Source organism: Monodon monoceros, unplaced genomic scaffold (genome assembly GCF_005190385.1).
Source record: "Monodon monoceros isolate NGI ecotype Baffin Bay Population unplaced genomic scaffold, NGI_Narwhal_1 Super_Scaffold_6, whole genome shotgun sequence".
NCBI classification, from domain to species: Eukaryota; Metazoa; Chordata; class Mammalia; order Artiodactyla; family Monodontidae; genus Monodon; species Monodon monoceros.
The window spans coordinates 98,995,798-99,014,954 of NW_021703783.1; the positions used below are offsets into that span (position 1 = coordinate 98,995,798).

At 56.5% G+C, this 19,157-nt stretch overlaps 1 protein-coding gene across 2 annotated transcripts in view; it reads left to right on the plus strand.

Annotated features, from left to right (window-relative positions):
- The first annotated feature begins 6 nt into the window (after positions 1–6).
- Positions 7–19,157, plus strand: part of TAFA5 (TAFA chemokine like family member 5) — a 192,365-nt gene continuing 173,214 nt past the window's right edge. For both annotated transcript variants that reach the window (XM_029205210.1, XM_029205208.1), the window contains exon 1: positions 7–135. In XM_029205210.1, coding sequence (XP_029061043.1) covers positions 24–135 — 112 coding nt within the window. In that variant the 5' untranslated portion in view covers positions 7–23. The remainder of the gene's footprint in view (positions 136–19,157) is intronic.

The window sequence follows — 19,157 nt, forward strand, 5'->3', positions numbered from 1 at the left end:
CCCGCGCGGGCGCCGCGGCTTCAATGGCGCCATCGCCCAGGACCAGCAGCCGGCAAGATGCGACCGCCCTGCCCAGCATGTCCTCAACTTTTTGGGCGTTCATGATCCTGGCCAGCCTGCTCATCGCCTACTGCAGTGAGTACCGCGCGGCCCGGGTCCTCGGCCGGCCCTCCGGTCCCGGCCCCGGCGCCCGTTCCCCGTTCCCGGGCCGCGGCTCCGGCGGGGCGCCCCGCGGGCCGCCCGGAGTCCGTGAGGAGTTGCGAGCTCGGGGCGCGCCGTCCCCCGGGTACCCGCCGGTCCTGCGCTGGGCCGGGAGGGCGAGGGGCCGGCACTTCGGAGGCCGGCGCCACCGCTGAGCCTCCCTCCTCCGACTCCGGGGCAGGGCCCGGGCACCAGGCCCCGGGTGGCGCGGCGCGTCCCTGCGCGGCGATGCCCGCGGCTGCCCGGCGTGCCGCCGCCACTCCCGGCCCAGGCCCGCGATCCGAGCCGAGCCGGCGGCTTCCCGGCCGAGCCGAGCCGCGCTCTCCGGAGGCGGCGGCAGGTCCGGGGCGGGCGGGCAGCGCTGCCTGGGCTGTCGGTGGAGCGCCTTGCCCTGAGCTTTCCGCTGGCGACACTCCGGCGGGAGACGCGGCGGCCGAGTCCGGAGCGGGGCGCCTGGGGCAGGAGCGGGGCTCGGGCTAGGTCGCGCGGCTGGAGCTTCTGCCTTCCCGGGAATAAGGCTCGCCGGCGCTTTCCTAAAAAAGATAAGTGAGGGCTGGGGTGCCCGGAGAGGGCTCGCCGCTTCCACCGGCATTTCGCGAGTAGGGTCCGAGGACCCGAGCCGGTGACCCAGTGGGTCTGGCGCGGGGCCACGGGCTCGGGGCTGGGGTGGCGCGGGCTGGCGGGCGCCCGGGGCACAGGCTGGGGGACCGCGAGCAGGGTCGGGGTCTGCCTGGGTGTGTCGGGGGGGCTGCGCCCGGGGCACAGGCTGGGGGCTGGGGGAATGGAGGCTGGTGGGACGCTGGGCACAGCCTAGGGACTGCGGTGGGGGTGGATGGTCAATGCTCCGGACACGGGTTCGCGGCTGGTTGGATGGGTGGGGAGTGGTCAGCGTCCCGGGCACAGGCTCCGGGCCGGGATGGTGCGGGCAGGTGGGCTCCCCCGCCGACCGCCTGGCACAGGGTCCGGGTCCCTTCCTATCCCAGCGGGAGGAAAGGACGGGCGCTGAGGAACACCTTTCATGGAGAATTGCCATGGGCGACGGAAAAATATGGATTCTTTACAAAAAAAAAAAAATTGAGAGAGAGAGAGGGAGAGGGAGAGAGAGAGAGAGGCCGGAGCGGGGCCTCGCTCCCCGCCACCACCTCGCAGCCCTCGGCCACCTAGCTCCCAGCCCGAGCCTTCGCTCTCTCCAAAATGGGACCGCGGCGGGCCATGGAGACGCGGGGCGCGCGCGGTCGCGGAGTCCTGGGACAGCACAGCCCCCCCCCCATCCTCCCCGAATGGCGGGGGAAACCCGGTGCTCAGAGCAGGAGTCGTGCTGCTGGTCTCAGCCGGGTTGTGCATTTCGCTGCAGTTGCTGGGGACGCGTGGGGACGCGTGGGGAGGGGTCTCCGAGCGGGAAGGTTCCCCGTGGGGCCGCAAGCCCGACTGCCCAGACTGGCACCGCCATCCCGGCTGCACCCTGCCTGCCCCTCCGAATGCGTTCCTGCGCTGGCTGCCTGGAGGGGGGCTGTTCTGGGGGTTTGAGCGAGGTGTGTGCCCTCTCCCCAGCTCCTCGCGGCCATCTCGGGGCCCTGGGGCAGCGTTCCCAGGGTTCCAGAGAAGAGCCTCAGCCGGCTTCCTTGGCCATGGGGAACAGGTGAAAGGCAGGTAAACTCGGGGCTCACCCAGGAGGTGTCATTTAAATGCACTTCCTGGTGGCAGCATGGGAGGGGGGCTCATCCAGCAGTGTTTGGGAAGGGGATTGTTGTGCCCCAAGTCCCCAGGCTGCGGTCCCTCCCCGGCTCTGGGGACAACATCGTTGGTGCCAAGGCGAGAACCCGGCAACAACAGGCTGGCCGGGGAGGCAGCCCTCCGGGTACAGAGAGGAGCAACTGCTAATTGTTCAGTACATGACACCTCCGCCCTGCCCTGTGGCTTCAACACTTCCCACCCCAGGTGCGCCAGCCAGGGCCTTCCTTTCTCACCTTCTGTGTGCAGTCTCTGCTCACTCCACCCCCCCACCCAGCACCTCCTGAACCTGAAGGGGGACCGGCTATGTCTGTCCTGACACTCAGACCTTTGCCAGACTGCTGCCTGCTCCAGGTGGCGGTTCGGGCCTGCCCGCTGCTCAGACACTTGGTGGAACCCGAGATCCCATTGGACACTCAGGCTGCTTTGCGGAGGCCTCCCTGGCATTCTGGAAACAGCTTTTCCACCAGGACGACGACATTTGGTAAAAAAAAAAAAAAAAAACCCATCTAATCCAGAATGGCCGAAATCATTAATAACTGAAGCTTGGGTTAACCACATTTTTATGGTTGTTTCCACCTCCATGGAATGGAATAGCTGACGATAAGATAACGTTTTTGGACACACCCCATGACACCAGAAAGGCACTTGGAGAAATTAAAACATTTCACTAATATACAAAATAGACATATGCACTTGGAGGAATGAAGACACTAAAATACGAACTAGACATGATAATAATCGATAGCTTGGAACACCAGCCCTAGAGAAAAAAGAACTTCTTTTTTTTAGAATTGATATAAAGCAAATAAAATGCAAGTGGAACAGTTCCTGTGATTTCATTCTCTTTTCCAGTATATCTGGGATGAAGAAGAATAGTTATAGCACCCATGTCTGTAAATTGTTTTTGTTATCAGTAAGGACTTTTATTACCCAAAATGTTTCTGTGTTTTGGAGCAGATCTATTTGTGTCATTAGTTAGGGAGACTGGTAAGTGTCACACAGGATTGTTATCCTGCCTATTAAATCTGTGCATTTCTCTGCAGCACAAAAGGTGTTCACTTTCTGGCGCTGCTAGAAAAAAACTGGAATCTTTCTTGGCGTCGTTTTCGGTTAGGGGTGTTCTGTTCTTGGCCCCGAGAAAGCCCTCCCTTCCTTGCCGCCTGCTGAGATTCATATTAAAGGAGATGGGCTCCACCCTCTGGCTGGAGAAAGACCTGCAGTCCACCAATTAAGTTAGTTGCTATAGTGACACAGCCTTGTCATTTTTCTCCTATTGGGGAACAATTGACAGGAGAAACAGAAAGAGGAAGGGGGCCCTTGATGGCTTTCTTTAGAGATGCAGACTCCATCTCTGTGTACGTTCCCATTACAGCAGGGATGGACGCTTGGTAAAGACTTATCTTGGGGAGGTGATGAGCTCCGATGAGAAAATTGAAACTCTCCTCTCTGGTCTGGGGAAACCTCTGTCCTCATGGCTTGGAAAGCGCTGAGTTAGATCGTCTTCCCCTTAGCGTATCTGGAGAGGCGAGTTCTGCCTGGACCTGGTTCTTGGGTGGAGTGGGACGGCTCTGGCAAAACCGTAGTGGTTTGCCTGTGTGCTGTGCTCAACCCCGAGACCCCGAAGATGCAGTCTGCTGTGCTGGCTTACAACATACTGGCTGTAATAAACCGTGAGGGAGGTGGAGAGAATGATGAGCTAGTGGCGGCCTTAGGACACTAAGCTGTGACTTGACACCGTGCACGGTGTTTATTTCGAAGTCCGAGAAGGCTGTGCGTTCACGTAGATTGCCCGTCTCCTCTTTGGATGGGCTTGGTGGACAGCTGCTCCTGGTGTGTAAACGGTGGGTGGGAGGAAAGTCTTATATTTGAAAGTACCAGGGAGTAGGGTGCGAGAGGCAATGGGACTCTGTTTTTGACTTGTTTTTTTTTTCAAATAAATCTCATCAAAATTGAATGGCAGCTTTAAGTTAAATCTCATACCGTAGACCTCATGCAATTACGAGAAGAAATTACAAACAACTTCTGAATTGTTTTTTAATCCATTAGAATACTAAAGAAACGTAGGCTTTCTGATGCTGCATTTTCCTTATAAATACGATTTATTGCATATTTAGGAGAGATTAGAATATGCCACTTTCCTGCTGTTCAAATTTGATTTCTGGGGTTTTCCAAGAGGTGAAATTGGAAATACTGGAAACTGAATGAAGTGATGACATTCAGAAGTTTATTTCTCATCTTTTTTTTTTTTCTCCTACTGTGTTTTTTATTTGATGAATTTCTGGCCGGAGAAGATGTGCTGTGTGTTTCTTTCAACAACATAAGGAGATAGATTGCCTGTTTGTGGGATTTGTATTGGTGGAACTCCACGCCCAAGGATCGGCGAGCTGGGGGAGGTTATGCCCCTGGAAGCCAGACAGACCAATTGGTGCCCCCCCCCACCCCCCCCCCCCCCCCCCCCCCCCAGCCCAGACACCACCAAGAGGGGCCACGCCCTCCAGGACTCCCCTGGCAACTCACTCTTTGCAGCGAGGCCAGAGGATAGCGCCTCCCAAACGGGGGCTGTGTGCCATAACTCAGCTGGCCGGGTCTTTGGTACCAGGCGTCTGGGCTGAATTCCACCCTGGAATTTCTCGCTCAGGACCTGCCACTTGACATCCCCCGGGAGGAGATATGGAGATCAGCTTTTGTGGCATGAAGTATTTTCAGGTGACTTTTATGGGTGTGATTAGGGGAATATGTTATGATAATGTGGCACAAGAAATGGGAAGAAAAGCAAAACATTAAAATCCCCATTCCTTTATATAGCTTCTCAGCTGCGCTGATTTACAAGGGCTCATTTTTGCATTAAAATGTGGTGCTCTGGAGTTAATGACGTCTACAGAACGCCACCTGTCACCCAGAGCCCTGGGTGCCCGCTGAGTGTTGGAGAGGAGATGGGTTGACAAGGAGGATGTGGGTCAGGGTTCCTGCGTGAGAGGGGATCAGTCGGATGCTGGTGGCAGAGGGGGCTGCCGCTGGATCTGCTGGACTTCATTTGTTTGGGGGATTGTCACTGGCTGTCCTCTCAGGGGCCGGGGCTGGCACATGGGGTTGAGAGTGCCTGGTGGTGTCCCTTTCTGCAGGCAACGTGCACGCCATCCGTGAACCCCAGAGCCGAGCTCCGGCTGCCCGGGCTGCCCCGGGGCTCCCACGGCTTCTGCGGAAGCGTCCAGCGATGGCCTGCTCCTCCTTCCACGTCCCCCTCCCCACGGTTTCCGTATCTGGGCCCTGGCGTGGCGCTAACTGAAGCTCCCGGCAGGCAGCACGAGCTGGCTGATGGCTGGGCTTTCCAGAAACGGCCCGGCAGCTGGCGGCAGATCTGGGCAAGCCGCCCCATCTCTCCTTCACCCTGCAGACGTGGTGGAGGGCTCCCGCAGGCTTTGTAACGTTTACTTATTTATTCCAATGGCTGGCAGGAGTCGAGTGTGGAATCACTTTTGTCTCCAACTAGGCCGGCGGGACTCCTCCGGCATCCCCTGGTCCTCGTGGCTCTCGGGAGGCCCAGCTCCAAGTTGGCGTGCCTGCGGCGTCCTCGGAAATGGTGGGTCTAGGCCTGGTGGGACAGTGGCTGCTTGGTGAGATGTCCCCTGGGGAAGACCCCACTCATCTTACGATGTTCCCGCCTCTCGGTCCTGTGCCCTGGTGTGTCACCTGCTGTGGAGTCGGCCTCCCCCGTGGAGGGGCTGGCGTCTGTGGGGTCCCACCTGGGGACCTGGCCCTCCCTCTAAGTGTGCTGGAGGCAAGAGCGGTGCAGAGCCGGCCCCTGGCGTCTGTGCCTCAGCTTGTTCGTGTAATGAGGAATTAGGAAGCCTGGGGACACAGAGATGGGCAAGACCGCTTGCGTCCCAGTGTGGGGGGTGCTGGACGGTTAGCACAAAGCAAAGGCAGTAGAGGACGGGGCACCCAGCTGGGCTCGGCACCGTGTTCTGCTGGGGTCCTTGCTCCCTTCTCTCAGGTCACCGCCTGCCCCAAACTCTCGGCCCAGGGTCTGGCCCTGAATCCCCTTCCAGCCCTGGAGCCTCCTCTTGCCCTGCCTGGCCTTCGCCAGGGCCTCTGCATTGCAGGGCAGCCTCCAGCTCTGTCCCTGTGCCCAGCCTCCTGTGAGTCCTTCTCCAAAACACACCTAGCCATCCTCCAGGTCTGTCTTCCCCACCGTCACCCGAGTCCCTTCTGCATATATCAGCATCGTCCTTGGTGGCCCCTCCGCCTCCAGGCTGGCCGACGGGAGATCCCCACGCGTGGCTTCCCTTAGAAAGGAGCCGGCACCAGTCCTCTCCTCCCCGTCTCGCCGCCTCCCCGCTCACGTCACTCAGGGCCTCACTAAAGCCCATCTTTCCTGCCCCGGTGGCCCTCTCCATCCCTCTGTGCTGGCTGGCAGAGTTCGGCCCGGGGCCGGCACCCCAGGGCTCCCTTCATGGGAATGTGATGCGTGTGCCCATTCTCTCCTGCATGCCCTGGTATTACTCACTTCGAGACCCCACTGTCCGCGGGGTCCCTCGCACGGCAGCTCCCCCACAGTTCTGCTGGATGCAGCGAGGGAACCCTGAGCTGGACTGGTCTCCAGAACATGCCCTGACCCCAGTGGTGGAGAACTCCTCTTTCAGGAAGCCTCCCCTGAATGCACCGCTTCCTTTCCCTCTCCAGCGCTCTGTGTGTTCACCTGGATGCCGGCTGTCACGGCTCTGGGCCTTCGGGCAGTGACTGCCCCATTCTCTGAGAAAACACTCGTTGATCCTGGCGCCCTGGGCAGTGAGCTGTGACCGGGGCGGGGCTGAAGGTCTGGGCCCTAAGGACTTGGGGTGCCCCGAAGGTCTGGGGGCAAGGCCTAAGGGCTAGGGGTGGGGCTGAGGGTCTGGGTGTGGCCAAAGGACTGGGGGCGGGGCCGGAGAGATGTATTCTGAAAATTGAAGTTGTTGGATCCAGAGCATGAAATCTGGTTCTAACACCGTCTGATTGAAAAGGAGAAGAAAGAAAAACGTGTGGAATCTCAATGAAATGTTCACTGTTTTCAAAGGGTCCTTGGTAAGCTTTCACACTGCCAGAGTGGAGAGCTCTCCAGACCCTCCCAGCAGCCTCACCTCCTTTCCTTAGCTTCTACTCCATCCTTATTTTCCTTGAATACTTGCTTTCTCAGGACATCCCTGGGGCTTCTTCCCCGTAGCACTGTGGACGTTTGGACCAGGTTGCTCTCCAGGGTGGACTTTCCTCATGGTGGGGTGTTGGGCAACATCCCTGGCCACCGCCCACTCGGTGCCAGTAGTCTCCATCTCCCCCCCCCCCGGGGTGATAACCAAGCCCTTGTTGTGTGTCCCCTGGGGGTAGAATCCCCCCCATCCTTGGGACCTCTGATTTAGTTTGTGGGTCCGCAGTCCATAGGCTTGTTCTGGCGTTTCCTGGTTTCGTTGAATCGGGACTGGTCCTGGGGCTCAGTGCCAGCAGCGTGACAACCTCATGACCGTGTCTGTAGCTGAACAGCCAACACGGGGGTGGGAGGACATTCAGCCGGTCGCCTTCTCTGGCAGGTGCATCTCCCCAGTCGTGCCCAGACCGGCTGGGCTGTGGGAAAGGCTGTCTGCTGGGAGGGGACAGTGTCTCCCCACGCTTCTGTCTCCAGAGCTTGGAACCAGCCTTAGGGCTTGAGGTTGGTCTCAGATTCTTCTCCACATCCTGATTTCTCCATATCTCACATATAACTTTATTGCTGATGGTGATAAAGCCATTTAGAGGCAATAAAACATTCCTGATCCAACGGGGACAGGGCAGCCCGCCCACTACCTGTCCGTCATCTACCCACCGGTTTGACGATGCTCACCTTTTCAAGAGGCATGATTTTGGAGATTTCTGTCTAGAGCCCATTGGAACAAATTCATAAACGCCATTCCCTCCAAAAGTTCTGCTGCCCTTGGCGGGACCTTGGCTGCCTGGAAGCTGCCTTTACTCAGTCCTTTTTGGGGGACGCCAGAGCCTGCTGCCTGTATCCCTGATGGGGCTCCGCCAGGCTCTTTCTGTTCCAGCCTGTGCCCGCCAGCCTTGTCACTGGGCCCTGGCTGGGCCCTAGGAGCCCCTGCATGGGGATGGTGCCCGGGGTCAGCCGGCCTGTGCCGGCAGGGGGAGCATGCAGACCCCCTATGCCTCAGGATGTGCCCCTGCCCACCCCCCTCCCCAACAGGCAGCGTGTTCTAGTCCCTGGGCAGCCTGTTGCCGCCTTCCTTCGGGAGCCCTACCCCATCGCCTTCCTCATGCCATCTGTGCCCGTGGGGCGGCAGGGATGTGCTGCTCTGTATGTGGGTACAGCTCGTGAAGATGCACATCCCACTGTGTCAGGCAGCACCCCTGCATACGCACGCACGCACACACGCACACTTGTGCGGGTCTCCCCGCAGCCCCCAGCCCCGGCCTGCATGTTGCTTTTCAGTCTCAGACTCGCGTGTCATGAGCCAAAGCCATTGACGGCCCCGCCAGAGTCCTAGTCCCGGGAGACCCCAGGTGGTGAGCCCAGGGCAGCACGGGGATGGGGTGGTTGGGGACTTGACTATCCCTAGAGCTTTTCCTCACCGGTTCCTTTTTAACCAGAGAAGTGGGTTGCACAGGTGTGGCCTGGCGGCTTCCCTGGAGGATACAGGCCTGGGGACCACGCACTGGAGAGCAGGAGCAGACAGCTCAGGGCTCCCCTCCCTGTGCGCTGCTTCCACTTCCCCGGCCCTTCATGCCGTGTCCCTGGTTTTGTGCACTCATGTGTGTACACACGCCACAGACATGCATCCCTTCTGATTTGGGGCCTCCGTCTCTGCACCTGATGGTGATGGCGCTAATGGTCTTTCCAGGCCCCAGACGCCCCGAGGATCAGAACGGAGTGAGTCTCATACTTTGCAGGGATCCGACCTGCGATCCCAGGACCAGCTCATCCCAGGGTGACAGAGGGCAGCGTACGCTCGCCTGGACTTGGGCTCCTTGGGCTGAAGGACCAGTGAGATTTCGCTGTAGTTCACACAAGGAAGTTGCAATATCGCTGGACAGACACCTCGAGTGCACTTGCAAAGAAGGCGTGGGTCGCTCGGGCCGCCTGGTGCCCAGTGGGCTGGGCCTGATGACCAGGTGTCCCTGAGCACAGGGAGCATGTGGCCTCGTCCGCGGGGTGGGGGGCCCTCCATGCAGAGCAGGGACTGCGGAAGGTTTGCTGCTGTGCCCGCTTCCGCCGCGGCTGAGCTGGAGAGCAAACCTATCAGGACACTCCCTGACACCGAGCGGGCCTGCAAGGACCTTGCCGATTGAGCAGTGAGTCCCTGGGACCTGGCTGGCAGTGAACTCGAGGGCTGGGTTCTGCCTCCCGTGGTCCCTCCCCAGGCTGACATCCTCCCACATCCCGGAGCCACCTGCCACGGCACCTCAGGGCGCCCACGACAGACAGGGCTGGGGGAGGTCAGCAGGTGGGCCTGGGCCCAGCAGCTCTGCCCAAGGGCAGGCGGTGGGTGTGCCGGTCGCCCTGCGCGGGGTGAGGGTGGAGGACAGCTGGGGACTCACACTTGGGGTCCTGGCAGGGGAACAGCCCGGAAGGGCCAGCCTTGCCTTCCCCGCCCACGGGCTTCCTAAGGCCCCTTCTTTTGGTGGCACATTCCCTCTGACCTCCTCCCCGACGCCTAGGGTGCCCCCGGCTCCAGAGCTGCCAGGACTCGGCCCTACCCCCATTGCCAGCCCCTTGGCCACAGCCTGTCCTTGCACCCACCCTCCGGACGTTCAGAGCGGCCGTGAACTCTCGAGACCACACTGTTGAAACAGAGTCACAGATGTGGACAGCAAACTTATGGTTACCAAAGGGGTCAGGGGGGAGGGTAAATTGGGAGATTGGGACACTGACATACACACACTGCCATACATAAAACAGGTAACTAATAAGGCCCTGCTGTAGGGCACAGGGAACTCCACTCAGTACTCTGTAATGGCCTGTATGGGAACAGAGTCTGAAACGAGGGGATAGATGGGTACGCATGACGCATCCACTTTGCCATGTATACAGCCCTGTACAACAACTCTGCTTCAACAGAGACTAGAAAAGAAAGACCCCGCCCCCCCCCCCCAGCCCCCTCAAGCCCACAGCCCCTGCCTGGTTTGCTCGGCCTCCACCCTGGGGCCACCCCCCGCCCCCCGCAGGACAGGCTCACGTTCTGCATATGGGGAGCTGCTGGGGAGGAAACGCACGGATTGATCCGAGGGGCGTCCTCGCCCGGGGCCTGCCTCCTGCCCAGCCGTGGGTTCCCCCTGGCCTGTTCGCCTGCGCTCAGACCCTCCGCCCTGGCTGCCAGGTCCAGCAGCCGAGCGTGCTCAGGAGATGCTCTGGCCGCCCGAACACCCCTGCGGTCCAGACTCATCTCTCCAGAGAAGGGGGTGCCTGGGGTGCCCAGGGCGGGGCGGGGCAGACACGGGGCCGGGCAGGGGGAGACAGCCGCCCCTCGGAGGGCTGAATTCTGCTGACCTCGCCGTTCTGACCCCGCGAATCCTCCCAGGGATCCGGGGCTGTGGCTGGAGAGAGGTGGTGGATACACCTCACGGGCGCACGTAAACACTCACCGCATGAAGGAGGCCCTCTCCCTCTGACCCGGGCTCACAAGCCCTGACAGTTCTAGCAGGGCGGCCAGCGGAGCCTGACGCGCCACTGGGCCCGCACATTGTGAGTGGTGTCCGCAGGTGGGAGGATGTCGTAGGCCTGGATGGGCACAGAGTCGGGGGCCCTGCGAGGGTCTCCTTTCTCCCCTGGGAGGCCCAGGCATGAGCTGAAGGAGGGCTGGGCAGGGTGTGTGTGGCCCCGTTCTCATGGCCCCTCTCTGTGCCCCTGGGTCTGGGGCTGTGGACTCACCGCAGACCCTTGCTGTCGTGGTCACAGTTGTGCTGGGTCCACGGCATGGGCCTCTCCAGGGCAGGACCCCAAGCACAGCACCCCTGCTTTACTGATGGCTCCGGAATGGTTCTCCAAAAGGACAGACAGAATCGAGTCCCTGCAGAGATGGGAGCGGGGCAGCCAGGGCCCTGAACTTTTCAGGACACTCCCTTCCCCAAGTTGTCCCCACCTGCCTTGTCTGGGTGTCTTGAATGTCCAGCAAGAGGGGCTGATCAATACAACCGGGCAGGCTCTCCCGGTGCCCTTGCTGACGGCCTGTGATGGGCCGCTTTCTCCGAAGTTCTGTTCGGAGGGTTTCACCTGATGTTTAGGAAGGTCAGCACCAGCATTGTGAACGTCTCTGAGCTTACCTACTTGTTACTAAAATCCACCGATCATGAGGTGACGGCGGAGTCTTCCTGGCCTGCTTGACCGGACCGTGAACAAGTCGGCTGGAGCCAGGCTAGGCCATGGTCTCCTGCTGTCAGGTACCTGGGTGACATCGGGGGGCAGGGCGTTGCCAGTTTTCTAAGGCCTGCCTCGCATCTGATTTTAACTGAGCGTTGAGGAAGGCAGTTTTAAAGCACACCCGTTGCCTGAAGCCTTGTGGTTCGGGGAGGGGTATCCGGACAGTTCTCTGGAGGGCTTTCCTATCAGGACGTCGCACGGTTAAAATGCTAATGCCTCCACGCCACCCTGAATGCAGGGGAGAGGCCTCTCTCTGGCTCTGTTTCTAAATTATTTTTCTCCATAGCAGTTCCATTACCTGATAGCACTTCCCCGGGCATAGCTGAATGCCATTAATGGGTTGATAGGACTCGTTGCTAATCAATTGATGGTAATTTATGGTCCTCGCTGCAGTGGCTGAAGGAGGCCAGCCACGGAGCCATGCTGGGTCTTCCGTGCATTTCCCTGTGTCTCTTTTCGTGTCTCTTTTCTTCCCCGTCTCGGGTTAGGCTCTGTGGCTGTAGGAGTGAACCCTGCAGGGAGGCAGAGGCTGGCCGTCTGGGCTGTGTTTTGGAGGACCTATCACATGCATGTCTGCAAAAGCTGGAGAGGAGAGGCCTCTGCTCCCTCAGCGCGGGAGGGCAGGGGCAGCATCTAGGGAGACGGTCACCTTGAGATGACCGCGGGGGTGGCGTGTGTTTCCATAGCTCACTGGGTTCTGGAAACACGCGTCTGAGTTGGGCCAGCTCTGTCGGGAGCCACCGCGTTGTGACCCCCGGAGACCTTTGCTCTGGCGTCCTGGTCGGCCCAAACAACATGCATTCCACACATTAAAAATGGTCAGGACCCAGACCTGGGAGCAGGTGTGTGTTAATGAACGTGGGGAGGTTTCTGAACCCCACCACAGTGAGACGTGAGCTCTCAAGCTGAGAAAACAGCAAAACTTCTCACCGTCAGCATCTGGGACATTGGACGTGGGCACCAAGGACTTCTGAAACCTTCTGGCAGGCTTAGGCCTTGTGAGACACAGGCCACTGTCACGTGGCAACCCACGTGCTTCTTTACAAGAACTTTGATTTAGTCAAAATCAGTGTTCCATGGTCAACAGAAATGCATTTTCTGAGTGTGGTCAGAGTTCAGTGTGTTTTAGCTCCGTCTTCATCTTAAGGTTCCAGCATGAAAAAGGAACAGATCTTAAAGACAGGAGCAGCAGAAGCCCACGCGGTACAGCCGGGTGGCCGATGGCCACCTCCAGCTCCGAAGCCCAGTGCGTATGGGGAGGGTGCAGACGGCTTCATTGGACGCTGTCGTCATGGAGATTTTGCAAGATGCTCCAGTCACCCCCACTGTCTCAGGTGGTCAGGAGGTTTCTGTCTGTTAGACCCTGGGAAGTGGGCAGGATACCCAGAGGCCTCTGTCCACTCAGCATGTCAGCCGCACCCACTGTGACCTGGAGGATGTGGGGCGGTGAGCCTGCTGGAGGGGCCAGGACCCTTGGGGCCTGGGACCTTCCTCCCAGTGTCACGCCAGACCTGGGTTTGCCCCCTCCAACCTGATACCCGGTTTGCTCAAGCTCTATTCTTGGGGCCAGCAGTGGGGTGGGACGCTTCTGAGAAACAGGGGAGCCGATTTCGTGCCATGGAGCAGATGTGACACGTACTGGAGTGTCCCTAGTGGGAGTCTGCGGGGCCTGGAAAGTTCCCTGGGGCGGGCCAGGCCACCTGTGACTACGGACACTCCACACAGCCTTGCCCACAGCCGGAGCCAGGTGGGACGCCGCTCTGGCTTTGGGTGCCCAGAGCCTTTGCCAGCCAGGTTCCCATCAGGGCGGCCGAAGCCTTAGCACGTCCTCTCGTGGGACTCAGGTGGACGCCGTGTGGGAGGGTCAGGAGCCAGCCCAGGCCCTGCCAGGCTTCGTGGCCTTGGACTCAGGGCCCTCCAGGCCAGCGTTTGCTGAGCGTGGCCACATGTGGGAGGGCCCAGGCCTTGTTCCTGTGACCTGTGCACGCCTGGAAGTTGAGGACGTCTCCATTCACAGGAGCTCCCCCAGAAGCGGGGGGCTGTGGGCCTGCCAGCTCCACGCCGTGTGGCCCTGCGTTCAGCCAGGGATGGGAGCCCCTCTGGGGCAGGACCTGGGCGTCCCATTGTCAGCTTGGTCCCGTCGGCTGGGTCAGGGCCTGCGAAGAGCAGGTGCCGCGGATGAGCTAACCCAGGATTACTGCTGCTGTCGCCATTTACACGTGTGTGTGAAAAAGGCTCTGATGCTGATTTGGCTGACAGGGTGGGGTGGATATGGGGTGACCTGCCCGTTTGACCCTGACTTGGAAGACTACCTCTGGCAAGTGTTTTTACCTGGGTGGCGGAAGGGCCTTTAGCAACTTTCGAATCCACTAAAGTTCCAAAAGGAGACAGGTCGTCCAGGCCACGGGATCCTTGTGGCCAGCGCCCTGTTTTCCTGCCCAACTATAACCCAGACGAAGGCCTTGTTTGCCCCAGGAGTCTCCCCTCTGGCGCGCCTCTCGCTCCTGTCCCACCACGAGTCCCCACGTCGTTCTGGAATCCTGCCTTCAGGGTCCCGATTGAAGCCCCCATATGCCCCAGCCCTGGCAGACTCCCCCTCTCGGGGCTTCGGTGACCACGGCTGGATCCGCTGCCCAGAGAGACATGTGCTGTTACCCCAGGGCTTGTCCATGCAGTGGTGCTTCCCTGTCCACGCGGGCCATCCTTGGAGAGGTGGGCGCTGGCCCTGCTATGTCACTCAGCTGCAGTCCTGGTGGATGGGCATCCTGCCAGGCGCCCAGCAAACCGTGTCCACTTGCTCCTAGATCTTCACGGCAACCCTCCCAGCTCAATGTTTGTTTTCTTTTCGTTGTAGAAGGAAGTGAGGCTCAGGGAAGGCAGGGGACGCGCGCAGGTTTCCTGGTGGGAGAGGTGGAAACAAAGCCGGGTTGTCTTCTGGGGCCCCAGCCTGGTCCTGAGGGGTTTGGGAGGCTTGGAGAGGAGACCCGTGATGGGACTTGCAGCCAGCCTTGGGGGCAGCAGGGGATGGTCCAGACACCACGCCAAGAGGGGCAGGTGGGTCTTGGACTTCAGGGTCTGGACAAGTTGTGGGAGCCTACTGATGTATCCGCTGTTTCCAAGTTAAGTTGCAATCGCGACTTTAAAAAGAGAGGGGAGAGAAAGAGGGGACGGGGGAGGGAAGGAGGAGGGGAGAGGGAAGGAGGTGGGGAAGGGAAGGAGGGGACAGGGGAGAGAAAGAGGTACAGTCACGGGGTGGGGCTCCCGAATGGAATCTCAGAGGCCACTGCAGGGGTCCCTTCAGCTGGCAGGGTGCGGCCAGGGGTCTGTACTGGGGAGACTTTGGGTGCTTGGGTGCCTTCCATACCCCACCCCACCCAAGCCTCCTTGTGAGCTGTCTGGGCAGGGCAGTCATGGACACTGTCCCCCACTGTGGGCGTGTCTGCCTGCAGGTGGGACACACATTATTTGCCTTTGGGATTGAACCAGTTGCATCCGGAATGCTCCCGTGCTCAGGAACCCACACAAAAGCCTGTAGCCCTCCCAGAGAGGACATTTCTTTTTTTTTTTTAAGTTTTGTTTCAGTGACTTATTCTTTTTTCTAATCTTGTTTTTTTTGACTGCATTGGGTCTTCATTGCTGCATGCCGGCTTTCTCCAGTTGCAGCGAACGAGCGGGGGGTACTCTTCGTTGTGGTGCACGGGCTTCTCATTGCGGTGGCTTTTCTTGCTGCGGAGCACAGGCTCTAGGCCCGCGGGCTTCAGCAGTTGTGGTTTGTGGGCTCTAGAGTGCAGGCTCAGTAGTTGTGGCGCACGGGCTTAGTTGCTCCGCGGCATGTGGGATCTTCCCGGACCAGGGCTCGAACCCATGTCCCCTTCATTGGCAGGTGGATTCTTAACCGCTGTGCCACCAGGGGAGCCCCCGAGAGGACATTTCTTGAACCACTGCTGGGTGCCAGTCAGGTGCCAGGCACTTCTCGTACTTTGTGGCATTGAGTCTTCTCAGCAGGAGACGGGATATATGATTCCCTTTTTATAGAAGAAGAAACTGAGGGTCTCAGAGGCCCACAGTGCCTCCCTGTCTACCCCAAGTGTGATGAGCTGCAATTTGAACATGGCTGCTGGCCTCTTCAGCTCTGGATCTTGTCGTTAACCTTGTGAAACACCTACTGCCCCATGGCGGTGTGGAATCGCGTGGTCACCATCTGGCTGACCAGGGCTGTGACACGCAGAGCACTGCCTGCAGGCTATGGTGATGTCTGTCTGGGGACTGAGGAAGAATGTTTAACCAAAGGCATGCAGACAGCCTTGGCAGTTGGCGCTATGTCTACAGAAACGTCATTCTAAGTACACCCTGTGCAGACCATTGCCACTGCCCGTGGGTCAGGGTCTGTGAGACCACTGTCAGATTCAGAACAGCTGTGACAGTCTCGGGGATGGTTTGTTAGACTGAAAGGAGATTAAATTGGCAAAAGGGAAAGGTTCACGGAGACACAGTCTCCAGGAGACGCCAGGCATGAGCTCCAGGCCCCAGGGGGTGGCACAGTTCCCCAGTGTGGATGTGTGACAGCCTGTGGAGTGTCACCGAGCAGGGGCACGCCCCCGAGCCCTGGGGCCCAAGGTGGCTATTGGGGGTCCCTTGGTGGGTAGGCTCCAGTCCCCTAGACCCAAACCAGGAAGAAATAGAAAATATGAACTGACCAATTGCCAGTAATAAAGTTGAATCAGTAATTTTAAAATTTGCAACAAACAAAAGTCTAGGACCAGACGGCTCCACAGGTAAATTCTACAAATCATTTAGAGGAGAGTTAACACCTATCCTTCTGAAGCGAGTCCCAAAATCTTCAGAGGAAGGAACACTTTCCGAACTCATTCTGTGAGGCCAGCGTCACCCTGATACCAAAACCAGACAAAGATATCACACAAAAAAGAGAAAATTACAGGTCAACATGATGAACATATTTGCAAAAATCCTCAACAAAATACTAGCAAACCGACTCCGGCAATACAATAAAAGGATCATACACGACTGTCAAGTGGGATTTATTCCAGGGGTGCAAGCATTTTTCACTATCTGCAAATCGATCAGTGTGATGCACCACCTCAACAAGTTGAATAAATAAAAACCATATGGTCATCTCAATAGACGCAGAAAACGCTTTTGATAAAATTCAACACCCATTTATGATAAAAACCCTCCAGAAAGCAGGCTTAGAGGGAACTTACCTCAACATAATAAAGGCCATAAGTGACAAACCCACAGCCAACATCATACTCAATGGTGAAAAGCTGAAAGCATTTCCTCTAAGATCAGGCATAAGACAAGGATGCCCACACTCACCACTTTTATTCAACATAGTTTCGGAGGTCCTAGCCACAGCAATCAGAGAAGAAAAAGAAAAAAAAGGAATCCAAATTGGAAAAGAAGTTAAACTGTCACTGTTTGCAGATGACACAATACTACACATAGAAAATCCTAAAGATGCTACCAGAAAATGACTAGAGCTCATCAATGAATTTGGTAAAGTTGCAGGTTACAAAATTAATATACAGAAATCTGTTGCATTTCTATACATTAACAATGAAGTATCAGAAAAAGAAATTAAGGAAGCAGTCCCATTTACCATTGAACCAAAAAGAATAAAATACCTAGGAATAAACCTACCTAAGGAGGCAAAAGACCTGTGCTTAGAAAACTATAAGATGCTGATGAAAGAAATTGAAGATGACACAAACAGATGGAAAGATATACCGTGTTCTTGGATTGGAAGAATTAATATTGTTAAGATGACCATACTACTCAAGGCAGCCTGCAGATTCAATGCAATCCCTATCAAAATGCCAATGGATGTTTTCACAGAACTAGAACAAATAATTTTAAAATTTGTATGGAAACATAAAAGACCCAGAATAGCCAAAACAATCTTGAGAAAAAAGAACAAAGCTGGAGGAATCACCCTCCCTGACTTCAGACTATAGTACAAAGCTACAGTCATCAAAACAACATGGTACTGGCACAAAAACAGACACATAGACCAGTGGAACAGGAGAGAGAGCCCAGAAATAAACCCACATACTTATGGTCAATTTGCGACAAAGGAGGCAAGAATATACAATGGAGAAAAGACAGTCTCTTCAGTGAGTGGTGCTGAGAACACTGGACAGCTACAGGTACGAAAAATGAAACTAGAACATTCTCTACATCATATACAAATGTAAACTCAAAAAGGATCGAACACCTAAATGTAAGACTGGATACTGTAAAACTCCTAGAGGAAAACATAGGCAGGACACTGACATAAATCACAGCACGATCTCTTTGGCTCCGTCTCCTAAAGTAAAAGAAATAAAAGCAAAAATAAACAAATGGGACCTAATTAAACCTAAAAGCTTTTGTACAGCAAAGGAAACCACGGACAAAATGAAAAGGCAACCTCCTGAACGGGAGAAAATATTTGCAAGCGATATGATCAATAAGGGATTAATATCCAATATATATAAACAGCTCCTACAACTCAACATCAAGAAAACCTGATTGAAAAATGGACAGAAGAACTGTATAGACATTTTTCCAAAGAGGAAATGCAGACAGTCAACAGGCAAATGAAAAGATACTCGACATCACTAATCACCAGGGGAACTCAAATCAACACCAAAATGAGAAATCACCTCACACCTGTCAGAACGGCTAACATCAAAAAGAACACAAATAACAATTGTTGGCGAGGATGTGAAGCAAAGGGAACCCTGGTACACTGTTGGTGTATGTAAATTTGTGCAGCCACTGTGGAAAACGGTGTGGAGGTTTCTCAAAAAACTAAAAATAGACCAGTAATCCCACTCCTGGGTATATATCTGAAAACAAAAACCAAAAAACCACTAATTCAAAAAGATACATGTACCCTAATGTTCATAGGAGCATTATTTACAATTGCCAAGGTATGGAAGCATCTTAAGTGTCCATGAGTAGACCAAGGGATAAAGAAGATGTGGTATATTTATACGTAATGGAATATTACTCAGCCATATAAGTGAATGAAATATTGCCATTTGCAGCAACATGGATGGACTTGGAGGGTACTATGTTAAGTGAAATAAGTCAGACAGAGAAAGACAAATACTGTATGATATCACTTTTATGTGGAATCTAAAAAAAAAACAACATACAGAGAATACAAAGAACAAACTAATGGTTACCAATGGGGAGAGGGAAGGGGGAGGGGCACTACAGGGCTGGGAGAGGTGGGAGGTACAAACTATTGGGTATAAGATAAGCTCAAGGACGTATTGTACAACACGGGGAATAGTGCCAATGTTTTGTAACAAGTGTAAATGGAATGTAACCCTTAAAATTCTATAAACAAAGAAGAAAATCCCCAGTCCTGAGGGACCATCCTCCCCTGACCTGGATGGAGGGGATGTTGCCGTGTGCGTCCTGGCCAGCACGGGCACTGCTGTCATCTGGTGTGGGGTGACACGTTGCACTTTTAGGGGTGGCCAGGACCCTGAAATTCACAGCGCAGGGCTGGTCTGGGAGCCAGAGGTGCAGAGTCTCGGGAGCTGGGGGCAGCTGGGGCGCCCCCCTAGGGCGTGAGCTGGTCAGCAGGTAGCCTCGGGGCTTGTGTTGTGCTTGGTACTCCACGGGGCCCCATCACCCCTCTGGGTGCTTTAGTTTTGCGCCTGTGGATGGCCTGGCCTCTTTGGCTCCTGCTTGGGCCAACCTGGCTGGGGGGTGGCTCAGGCTTCCAGGAGGTGGGAGCGTTCTCCTCGCTGGTGCCTTCCAGGGTCCAGCCCTCCTGGGTTCCTTTAGCCCCCAGAGGCCCGCCCACCCTGGGAGGCAGTTGACA